We start from the raw sequence: 13,083 nt of genomic DNA on the forward strand, positions 1-13,083 counted from the left end.
GTGTAATAACTGATGTCTAGCATGCATTTGATATTCTTCTCCCTTGTATAATCATCAAATCCTCATGGTTTCATTTCCAAAATATCTAACGTGGATTTGTGTCCACAAATTGATGCCATAATCACAAAGTGACTATTGAGATAAGGTTTATAAAGAATTAATGAAGTATAAATGAGGTTAAAAAGAACAGGGTCCTAGCATAAGAGGATTGACTAGTGGCTTTAGAAGTGGGCAGGGAACCAAGGATCCCCTCTCTTTGAAGAAGGTCATGTGTGAAAAGCATTAAGAAGATCGTCACCTGTGAGCCTGAGAAAGAGGCAAGCCTCAGGAAAGTTTGATCAGGCTAGCTTCTTGATCTTGGATTTCCAGCTTGTGGAACTGTGAGAAAATAAAGTTTTGTTTCTTGACTGCTCATTCTATAGTATTTTGTTACAGTGATTGCTACAATGCCTTTCTCATTCTAAATCTCTGGCCAAAGTCCTTCTGCTTAAACTAACTTCTAAGTGATCCACTCACTTACTCATTCATACATATTTCATAAGTTCATCAATTCAGTATCTACTGAGCAACTTGCTGTGTGCTAGGCACATTCAGTAGAAGAAACAAAGTCACTGTTCTGTGTCTTTGTTCAAATGAAAATCAATAAAAAATATACATATCCAAATTAGCTATAGATAACTGTAAGTGGTGACAATGAAATAGAAAAGAAAAATAAGAGAAGGCACTGAAGGAAGTAGAGGAGACAAAGAGATAACACAGAGGTCGGATAAAGAGCTGGTCTTTCCAGACATGCCATCAAAGCATGCCCACAGAGCTGTCAGTACATGCAGAAACTAAGAAAGAGCAGGAACAAACCAGAAGCTGGTGGCTTATGCCTGTAATCCTAGCTACTAAGGAGGACAGATCACAAGGACTGTAGTCCAAAGCCAGCCTGGGCATTAAAGTCCTCAAGACTCTATTTCCAAAATAACCAGGCTAGAGATGTGGTAGAGTACCAGCTTCACAAGCAAGCTACATGAGCATGAGATCCTGAGCGCAATCCTCACTACTGGTGCGAGAACAGTGTGGGTAGGGAGAAAGGGATACGGGGTAGGGAGGAACACACATACAAACACACACACACACACACACAATACATCAGTCAGGCTTCCCAGCACACATACATAGGACATTCAAATTAGAAACATTTGAGATTAAAGTGAATATTTACATGGCACAATCAAAATGTCCACAAACCATAGAAAACCAATGTAATAAACCAAAGCTAATAACAGAAGATAGTATTTGGCATGAAGTTTAGGGGAAGTTTAGGGGAAGAAGGGTTTGCAAAGCTCAAGACAAAGTTGAATGGAGAGTATCTATGTGTATGGGCTGTTCAATCAGTGAGCACCACTGCGCTGTCCACACAGGAAACACAGGGAGCTCAATGTCCTTCCGCTGTCCACTCCCTCATTGCTGAATCCAGTCAGAAAACAGAGACCTTTTACTCTCTTTTTTTTATGTTTAAAAGTCTTTTTTAGGGAAGGCTTGATCTTCCCAGTTGCAAGATGGTGTTGTTTTTTTTTAATATTTTTAATTGTTCTTTTAGAGGTGATACACAGCAGGATTACCTTTAGATATGTGTGTGTGTGTGTGTGTGTGTGTGTGTGTGTGTGTGTGTGTGTGTATATATATATATATATATATATATATATATATATATATATTTCAGGTGGTATGTACATTTCTTTCCTTTTGCTTAGTATTAGCTGTTCCCTCCTCTCTCCCATCACTACCCTTGATTTGCTTTTGAAAATTTTTGTAGGCCTCCCTCCCTCCTTCTGTTTCTATCTCTATCTCTATCTAGATAGATAGATAGATAATGTTGTCCTCAAACTTAATGTAGGTCTCTCTCTCTATGAGAGAGATCGTTGGGAGGAGCAGTGTCCATCATGACCCAGTGTGGACCCATAGAGCCCCACGGTATGAGGTAGGTGTCCATGTGGGGGTGAGGCCTAGAGAAAAGTTTCACATTTCAAGACAGATGAGGTAGTTACTGTGTGGCAGCGTGGCCTGACAGTGAGCTGGAAGAGGAAGATGTTCAACTGAGGCCAGATGGGAGAGATGGAGAGTGGGAACGGGGCTAGCAATACTGTCACACAATTGTAAACCCAGTTACTCACGAGATGATTTTAGTAGTAGGATAATGGTTCAAGGCTAATATAGGCAAAAGGAAAAAAACCCAACAAATGAAGAGTAAACCCTAACCCCTCCAAAAATAGTAACTATGGAAAAGGGCTGGTAACATGACTCACATGGCTCAAGTGATTAAATGCTGGACAAGCAAGTGCAAAGACTATGACTTCAAAATCCAGTACCACCAAAAAAATAAAAAGAGTTCAAGCCTGAGTGAAATGAGAAGACCATTTACATCAGGGACGAATGGTGGTCAAGATGGATCACTGGCTGACAACAAGATGTTCACCAAATATTCAGAAATATTAATAGTAATATAAGTCAGCTCCTTTATGTCAGAGAAGCAACAGACACTTATGGAAAAGACAACACTAGAATGAACCCATGGGGTATTAAATCAGAATTGAAGGCACACTATAAATTCACGGTTTATAAAACAGAAAACTGCATATAGAAATAAATGTCAGCATCAATTGCTCAATGATTATATATTAGGCTCACATTTTTCTACATGATTTTGTCTTCAAGGCAGAGTTAAGAAGGGCATTCTCAGATGCATATACACACAGTAAATATGTATTCACATATATATGAATATATATTTTCAAAATCTGACCTAAATCCAAAATCAGCACCATGCCCATAGCAAAGAGCACACCTTTCATGAAGTTTAGATATCTGCATTCCATCAAAGGGAACTGTGGCATCCTGGAGAAAGGATTCCTTCCTGGTCCAGTGCTCAGAAGGCATAAAATGGAATGAGAACACCATGATGTGCTTCAAAGTAAGGAAGTGTTCAAAGAATGATGCAGACATGTCAAAGGGACACAGGGGCCAGTTTTCATGGACTCCCTCTGATCCCATGTGGAACAACGAAAGCATAATATCCTATTAAAAACAGGAAACAATGAAGGCATGCAGATGTAAATAATATAACAGAAAGTTTAAGGAGGAACAGGATATTTACACAGTTAAAAATAACATCTTAACGCAACACTATTTCTTTGCAAAGAGGGAAGGAACAAGTTTACACTGGAGGAGCTTGGTCCGTTCTGTATCTAACGATCAAGTGAGAAACATCAATATTGTAACAAAACTCTGTGCCATCTTACAAAGACAACTTTATCATTTATTGCATTCTTCTCAAAGGCTCACTATTTCGAAAACGAAAAAAAAGAAAAAGCAGAAAGCAGAGGAAGATAAAGAGGAGGAAGATGACAAGGGTCACAGGTCACCTGGTTGCAGTAGCACCTCTACAGATTTGCCTCTGAGGCTAGCAGAAAAAAGAAGGTTGGAGGATGCATGTAGAAACAAGCTTACAAAAGCCTAACTTGCCCATAATGGCCTCCACTACTGCCTACGTATGATCTCCACACTGATGTCTCATGGATTTTATATTTTCTACCTATTCCCTGGAGCCTTACCCTACTCATTTTTATCCATACTCTTAATCTTAGTATATTTCTCCAGGAGAAATATCTCAAAGCTGCCTCTATAATCCAAGTACAGGTATTACTAACCTCATCTTTTTATTTGTTTTCATTCTCAAAATCTGAACATCATTTGCTAGACAATTCATAGAATAGAAACATTTTCACTCACCAAGATAAAACACAAAACTTCACTCATACACCAATGTTCATTACCTAACAAGAAGAAAATTACCATCTCAACATTGTATGTCCTCTAATACAATTTCTTAAAAGTCAGTATTTTTTAAGTATCTTTGAGTGCTAGTGTAAAGTATGCAATTTTTCCCCAGGAGTAGTGAACACCCTGAGATTTGAGGCTCCAATAGTTGGCTTGAGCCTATCTGCATATTCCACTCTTTGGAGGAAGTAATTACGGAAGAAAGAGTCATGTGGTCTCTATAGTATCATTCCTTGAATTTAGATCTTGTGTTCAAAATGTGGGCACAGAAATGTTTTCCCCATGTATGTAAACCACGAAGCAAGTACCAGACTATCGCACAAAGACCCAGGATTAGTAAATTATCATCAAGGGGGAAACATTTTTTAATTCATTAAAATTACTTGTAATTATGTAACTTCAGTAAAACTAAATCTCAGGACGAATAACCCAATTCATTCCTTTACTTCTTTCTTCTACTTACCTGAACCAATAAGTCCCCTTAATGTTTAAGTCAGTTTCAGCTGGATTTTCAATTATTTGTGAAATGCATACGAAACTAGATATAACGATGCTTTTTAAAAAAAGAATTAAAAACAAACAGCTCTTTCAAAAAAAAAAGGTAGAATGAAAAAAAAATCAAAACACACCGATAGGTAAACAAAACATCCATAAAAGTTGGCTTAATAGCCGTTGGCATAGGTAAGATAAATGAGAAACCCAGCTTGCCCTGTTTTAATGTTCATTGTCATTTGGGTATTTATAAGCTGGATTGAAACAGCAGCATTTGTTGCATTAAATCACCTGTCCCTTTTCAGCTAGGAGGCAGGGTGAAGTCCTCTGGGTGGCTCAGATAGAGGAGGAAAGGAAGAAAGAATGAATTCCAAGTTTCTCCCTTTAAAATGCTCAAAAATGCCCAGGCCCAAAGTTCCTTTTTGTCCTTCCAAATTACCCTAGATAAAATCTCCACTTGCCTGCTCTACCTTTAACAATCCCATCCCACAAGCAATCTATCATTTATTACTACTCAGTCTGAGCTGAAACTATGCCTGGAATCCACTCCTTTCTTTTCATTTCCAAGGCCAATGCCCAAGGTCAGACCATTATCTCTTATCTCAACTACTGCAATTGTCTTTCTACCAGTCTCCATTTTCCCTCAGTCTTTATCATCCTACCTGTCCAATCCCTCATTCACAGGGTTACTGGCTTCTAAAAGAAAATAAGAATTCTTTTATTTATCCTGGGATCTTCTTGTCCCCTCCTATATCCAGATACTAAAGTGTCTGTACGTGCCACTTTCCATTCGAAAAATATTTGATGGTGCCCCCTGGCTTCAGGAAAAGCTCAAAGAGCTTACTTAGCCTGCCACCAGTGTAGATCAATGATATCCAAGCACTCTCTCTTTGCAGGCTGTCAGTCACTCTTCTCGTGTGTATACAGAATAGGTCTTTATAAATGCCTTGACCTCTTTCACTCTTTCCAGGTTCAACTTAAACATTCTCTGCTATATAAAATCTTCCCTAATACCATATCCAAATTATATTTCTTCATTTTCTACACCTGAATACTTTACTTGTACTTCCATGTTGAATCTTATGTGAATCTGTCACACACTTAATTTGGTGTAGACATAACCAGTTATTAAACTTTCCCAGTAGTAGGCAAAGTAAATTATACTTCACAATGAGGTTCTTACTCCCAAAATTGGTTCTTCTATTCTCTGTATTTAACAAGGCAAACAGCTCTTAATACATGCCTGGTAAATATTTCTTGAATAAATAAATAATTTCCCGAGGGATTAAGTGTTTGAGGATGGGTATTGTGCTTTATTGATTTGTATTCCTTACAGTGGCTAAAAAAAACTGCATGTGAATACAATATTAGGCTTACAATCTGGTGTCCTAAGTTAATGAATCTTTGCTTAAGTTAAGGAAAATCTGTCATCTTTTTATGCCCCCAAAATATGAGTAGTTTGCATATCCCACAATTTATTCCATGAGTTAGATAAAAATTATAAACAAGATAAACATAGAAGTGGGAGTACAGACTGTAGAAGCTAATAATTCAAGCCTGCCCAAATATTTTCTTAATACCTGAACTCTAATTAAATAAGCTTATAATCACAGTTAGGTCTCCATAGCTCTGTCTATCTCTTGCTTCAAGGATTATATGACAAAATGTAAAATTACTACCACTGGAGGAGAAAAATGAGGAGAGAAAAGTAATGTTGACTGCAATTTTGTGGTCTGCCCCCTTGACCCCCATCTTTGATTTCAATGCTAACTCCAAAGTCCTCTTATATCTCCTTTGAGAATAAGTGAAATAGCTTACTAAGTATTATTTCCACTTTCATGTTCCTAAACCTAACCTTCCTTTTCCAAACATTTTCCTTTAAAAGCATCAGTCTTACTGTATTATAACTCTGTTAAAAAGCCCTTAGGACTTTGTATTGTAGACAAGAAAGAATACTGTTCAGTGTTAGACTTCACACCCAATGAATCTTTGAAAATCTAGTTCCAACAGAATTGATGACACTATTGTGTCTGCAACCCAAACTTCTACCAAATAAGTTTTGATATCCTGTTACTTTTCCACGTTATTGGAATTCTGCCTGTATCTCAAGGCTTAATTTAAGAAGCTTTAATTTGTCTCTATCATTTTCTTTGCATGAAAAAAGTAAATTTTTCTTCATGTTTTCTCCCTCTGGGCTGACTTGTTTCTATTTCATATTTTAGTTATTTAACAAATCTATAAGTATCCAACTATAGCCTGTTTCACTTCATTCCATAAGGACTTCTTATGCAAATTTCCTGTCTTTCCATTATCCTGGAGTATCTAAAACATGCCATATTTACATAATATTTGAGCAAATTTTTATTGGATAAAAGCAAATTTCCAGATATAAATATATTTGAAATCAAAATAAACTTTTAAAAAATGTGTCCAATAATCACTACTCAAAGCCCTACATGGGAATAACAAACTGTGCTGGTAAAATGTAAATATTTATGAAAGGAGACTCATAAGTTAGTAGAAAAAAGAATCAAATAAAAAGCTAAGAAAACTTATTTAAAGTAATATAGAAATATTGACTTAGTCTTGACTACATCAATGTACCTAGTTATACCTATTACTTCAAACCACAAATTCTGAAGTCTACACATATTAAGCTCATCAATTGGAAAAAATACACAGTGTCAAAATTTGCTAATAGAAGAATCACAGGAGACTGTTTCTAAGAAATCACTTAATATATTTTTTGAAAATTAATAAAATTTGTCTATGATTTTTTTCTCCTCTTTTTTTCCTAAGGAAACAGCTTTAGAATATGATTGATGCCTGCTATTATGGATCTATATTTACATTTCCTTATTTTAGAAGCTTTTCAAAACATACTTAAAGCATTTCCAGTTATTCTAAAAGGAAAGATAAAAGGTGATTATTTATAGGCAATCATATTGTGATGATAGATGCTTAGACAGGAAATGCAAACATAAATTTTAAATGCCTTTGAAAAGAGTTGAGGATAAAACCATTTACATAATTTCTTAGAAACCCTGGGTTTTTATTACTGAATTTATATATTCCCTCTGGGTGAGGAGGCAGCTACTTCAAAGATTTATTTGATTTGTAGAATGTATGATGTCTTTGTTTTCTATTCCCAATTCAGAAAGGTTTATCCTTTGCAATTCTGCCATACTTTACTGTTTTTAAATTTTGGGATGGGGTTGAGAGAAATTTCAAATTGTTTCTGGTTTCACAAGCTAAACACATGAATGATGTCAATAATTATTTAGAGATAAATAAGTAAATGTACTACATTATTACAAAACAGTCCATTTAGATATTGGTCATCTTGAATAATATAACTGCCATAGCACAACTCATAACTGATACCAAATGTCTAAAACTTCTACTTACCTGCCTATCCACTTCAGGAAGCAAAAGCAGTAGGTATTGCTGAAAATGCTGAGGTAAGGAAGCAAATGTATGTTTATTTATTAATGCCCTCAAGTTAGTGTTGACAAGAATAGATCCTGGGGTTTCTATGTCAATGTCCTCAGCTTTGGTCCATTTCAAGTGTCCTGTGATGAACAAGCAAGAGGTATGGATTTACTATAGATCGAGGCAAAAGCACATGCACACTCTTGTATACATATATATTGAACACATATATTCAATAATATGTAATTCTATCCCTTTGATTTTCAGAAAAGAAACCCACAGGTCTCCTTTAATTAAGCTTGTGTCTGGCCTTAGTTATTAGATAGTACTCAATATCTTCTAATTTTTTTTAATTCAAACTAGCATCAGGTATCAATAAGGACTCATTTTGATTATGAACTTCTAATCGATCAGAAGTTTAAAAAAACACTTCGGAAATAAAATAGCAATAACTACAACTTACAGACAATCTCAGGTTCCATGACAAAAACAACAGGGTGTTGTTGATTTTATTTTCATTTCTGCTTTTCTTAGAACTGAGGATCAAAGCCCTTAAGGCCTCACATATGTCAGGCATGTTCCTTCCCACTCAGCTCCAGTCCCAACATAGTGCTGTTTAATTTTAATAGACATCCTGCTAGCAGCAGAATTCAATTTTTCCCAGTTTTCATGACATCACTAAATACACAGTCATTTCAGATGTTTCCTATTCAGGGTATTTTTGAAGAAAAAAATACAACTATGCTGTAAGGATATTTTCAGAATTCAAGGCATGTTGGAACCCAATAGAACATCACATATAGATTTCACAAGTGAAAATAATGAAAAACAAAAAAATTATCCAGCATCAGACAGTTGATACATACAACAGAAGAGTGACTATTCTCTGTTACTTGACCTAAGAGAACTGCTGGACGGTGATTATAAAGTATGTTGCAAATCAGAGGTTAGAAAATTATGGCCTATGAGCTATGTCTGCTCCACTGCCGATTTATTGTTAAATAAGGTTTTGGTAGACTGGAGTTGTGCCCAGTTGTTTATACTGTCTAGCTCTTCTTTTGCAGTCCAATGCACAATTGCAGAATTGTGACAGAAATTGAATAGATTGCGAAAACATATAATATTTAATGTCTAGTCCTATACAGATAAAGTTTGCTGAACTTTAAAGTACCTGAACTTAGAAGCAAAATTGAGAAAAAATAAGACAAGACATTGTGAGAAAAGAATGGTTAAATTTTTGACACTACCAGATAGGATAGCTAGAAATGAACGTTTCTGTTTTAATTTTTTTTTTAAAAAATAGAGTTAAAAGACACAGGGAAGGAAGAAATGATGGAACGATTATGACAGAGTTGATAAAAAATATCTAGAATATAATATAAAATAAAGAATAGGATAGAAATGCAGGGATTGTAACAAGTAGTCAGAATGGATATCCACAGGAGTTTAAGAAAGACGAAAAAGAGGAGGGAAGAGGGGCAAACCTGAATATTATTGGCTGACATTTTTTGAAATAAATTTTATTATCTTTAAGTAGTTGAACAAAGGTGAAGCCATTTCACAAGGCAGTTTAGGAATACCGTGTATTTGGATCAATTTCACCCCTTTTGGCATTCTCATCCAAACCCTCCCAAACCACTCCTTCCCTCTCTTGTCTGTCTAATTTTTAGGTTATGTGTTGATTTTTTGGCCACTTAACAGTTTGTGTATACAAGGCATCTTAATCTTAATCTTCACCCGGCTTTGAATTACTTCTTGCCCACTCTTCTCAATGGATTGTTGTCTGCATCCTACCACCTTTCCTCTTTCTTCTTTGCTCCAGCCTTACATGTTCCCAAATAATAGACTACACCAAACCTCAAGAAAGTAAAATACCCATTCCTCCATCCTGATGTATTAACATCTCTAAGCGTTAAAAATCGAAAGAATATCTTAGAATTATTTTGCATACAACATCTTCAGAAATTACAATTAGGACAGCAACTTTTTCAAATGAGAGATGACAGCAGAAGGTCTTCAAAGGGCCCAGAGAAAATAAAATGAGTGTAAATTTATAATGGGATTGAAAACTATGACTCTCACAGTGGCAATGATACAAAAACGTTTAAACATCCAAAATCATTTCAGTCTCCAAAACTGAAAGTCTATTCTTGAGAACCTTGCTAAAATAACTACTAGCAGATCTTCTTAATCAATGGAGAAATTTCCTCAGAGAGGGAATTACAGGGTTATAGAAATAATGAAAACCTAAAAGATGAATAGATATGAGTTGGTCCAAACAAATGTTAACAGTAAAAATAATCCCCTGCATGACCAAGGAGAAGTTAAAGTGAAAACCAAATGTTTGACGATCATAAAGTGGGAAAATGTGATTGAAATGAGACCACCATAAAATCCCAATATTTAAGAGACACTGGTATGGTTTCTATTTTGTTAAGATTCTATAGGTAGCCTTGGAAAAACAGAACCGGAATTATGATGTCCAGATAAATGGACGGAAGGAAAATCTAGTAACACAGATGACAGAAATAAAAGAAAAAAAACATAATCACAATAAATGTAGGTGGGGTTTTATAATAGAATTAAAAATTTAAAAATCTAGTTATATGTGTTTTCAAAAGATATACTTATAAATTATTTGGAAATAAAAATTAAAATGGAAACTAAGAAACACCCATCAGAGAGTAGAAACAACACAAAGCAATTACAAAAGACTAGTATCAGACAAAATAAAGGAAAGGGAGGGTAAGCTTGAACAGAGTACACTATAAGCATCTGTGAAAATGTAACAATGAGATCCCTGTCTATATATAAGCTTCACTAATACACAAAATAAGAATGAGCATTCCATATATGTATGAGAAATAATCACTGGAAATATAGCTTTTACCATGTAGACAGTACAATCTTGAAGTATAAAATTGAGAAAACCACAAAAAGAAATTGGCATCATAATGCTAGGTGAAAATCTTAACATGTATTACTGAAAACTAATGAGATTTTAGAATTGTCTGAGGGACACAAGGACTTTAACAGCTCAGTATTTTGATTTGAACTCAGGGACTCCTGCTTGCTCAGCTTGCTTGCCTGACTGGCACTCTACCATCTGAACCATGCCTCCAGCCCTGTTTTGTTGGTTATTTTGGATGAAGTCCTGTTTACTTTTCTGCCCAGGCTGCATCTGTAGAGCAGTACTTGGGATATTAGAATCCTGTGTAGCTAGGAATACAGGTGTCATTCATTGGTGCCTGGTAGTAATCACTCGATTCAGTGAATTCAATACAATGTACAGCTCTGTGGCATTAGATAAAAAACAAACTTTTTGTCATTATTTGAGGGATACTAAGGAAAATTTCACAACTGACTGGTGAATCTAAACAAAGAAAAATTCATCTCTCTGTTGACAAGAGAAAGTCTGGTATCCTACCACAGAAAACAGTAGCTCTTCAATGCTTCACACATCTATAATATATTTAGAAATTCACAATATTTGTAAGCTGGTTGCTGGTGGCTCATTAACCCTACTTACTTGGGTCTGGGGAGAGAGGCTGAGATGGAGACAGATCATGGTTTAAGGCCAGACTGGGCAGAAAAGTTCATGAGAGCCCTTCTGAACAGAGATCAGTATGGGGTGATGCATACCTGCTATCCTACCTATGACAAGAGACTTGCCCAGTATATACAGAGTATACCAAGTGAAGAAAAAGGCTGAAGGTGGTGGCACTCAGCAATAGACCTACCTGTCTATCTACCATGAGGCCCTGAGTACAAACCCTAGCACCATGTTTGCAATTACTTCATAAACTGGGGGTGGGGTGGGGAATGTAATGTAAACGATAATGCCAAAACTAGTGAAATGTTGTTCAACCAGGTTTTAAAGTATATTTTATAGATAAGAGTAGAAAAAATAATTAAAAATTACAAAGGTTAACTCTTCAGGTCATGATGTTAATCAATTAGTCAAAGCATAAACCTAAGAAAGAGGGAAAATGTAAGAATATATATTTACTCAAAACTAAAGAATTAAGATTACCAACAATAAAAGAATTGAATTTAACAACTGAATTTATAGAGTTCAATTTTAATTCTAAAAATTAAACTAACAGAGTAGACATTCTTTGTAAGAGATGGAGCAAATATTAAATAAGCATACTTTATAATCTACTTTTAAATCTGTATACTCTTGTAGATTTTAAAGAAAAGAATATGTTATTGAATTTTCCAATTTGAATCCAAAAAGTTTATTATTTTCCAAATTTAACTTAAAAATTGAAAACATCAGACAGATGTTAGTGGCTTATGTCTTTACTCCTGGTTATTCAAAAGACTGCGACCCAGACAAGGCAAATTTGTGTAAATTTTTAAAACAGAAATCAGCCAGGCACTGGTGGCTTGCTTGTCATCTTAGCTACTCAGAAGGCTGAGATCAGAGGTCTATGGTTAAAAGCCAGCCCAGGCAGGAAAGTCCATGAGACTCCTATCTCCAATTAACCACAAGAAAATCGAAAGTGGTGCTGTGGCTCAAAGTGGTAGAGTGCTGGCTTTGAGCAAAAGAGCTCAGGGACAATGTTCAGGCCCAGAGTTCAAGCCCAATGACTACCACCACCATCAACAGCAACAACAAAAGAAAGAAAGAACAACAAATTTAAGAAAGAAAGAAAGAGAAATAAATAAATAAGTGGGTAATTCTACTACAAATACAGATTAAGTTATAAGTAGCTCTAAAGATGAACTTAATGCTATTGAAGGACTTTCTTGACCTTTTATCTGGAAGTCTCTCAGTATTTTATTTTGTAGAGTGTCCAGAGAAATTGTTAGGAAGAAATCGTAAGTAAGTTTATGCCCATGTAAGGACAGTATTAGAAAAATCTATTTTTCAATTTTATTTATAAACACAAAGTCAATTTGATAAGCATATTAGTGCCTGTTAATTCAATTAGTATTTTTCTGTATGATAGAAGTACTTCATACATACACACAAGCAAAAAACAAAGAAAAAAATCCCTGAACCTCACTTGAAGAAAAAGGGAAAGAATTAGGAAGCAATTTTTTTTCTCAGTATGAGATGCTATGGCAAAATCTACAGAAATATTTGCAAAAAATGTAAATTATTGAAAATATATGCTTTGTGAAAATCAAGACTATTGTTGTTACTATTTAGTATGGCAAGAAAATCTTTAAGAATAACACAGGGCAAAAAAAAAGAAGCATTAGAGAAGTTCCTGGTCTTTTATGATAAAGCCAAATGAAGATATATTTCTAACGTGTCCACTTAGGCAAAATAATACATTTTATAATTTTGGAATGAAGAGCAGATGAATTAAATTTGTTGTT

At 35.2% G+C, this 13,083-nt stretch overlaps 1 protein-coding gene across 1 annotated transcript in view; it reads right to left on the reverse strand.

Annotated features, from left to right (window-relative positions):
- Asxl3 (ASXL transcriptional regulator 3) overlaps positions 1-13,083 on the reverse strand; it is a 97,037-nt gene that overhangs the window by 49,092 nt on the left and 34,862 nt on the right. The window contains exon 6 of the mRNA XM_070029361.1: positions 7,726-7,889. Within this exon, the coding sequence (XP_069885462.1) occupies positions 7,726-7,889 (164 nt within the window). The remainder of the gene's footprint in view (positions 1-7,725; positions 7,890-13,083) is intronic.

The sequence above is a fragment of the Dipodomys merriami genome, unplaced genomic scaffold (genome assembly GCF_024711535.1).
Source record: "Dipodomys merriami isolate MVZ:Mamm:240054 unplaced genomic scaffold, mDipMer1.0.p SCAF_2, whole genome shotgun sequence".
In the NCBI taxonomy this organism is placed as follows: Eukaryota; Metazoa; Chordata; class Mammalia; order Rodentia; family Heteromyidae; genus Dipodomys; species Dipodomys merriami.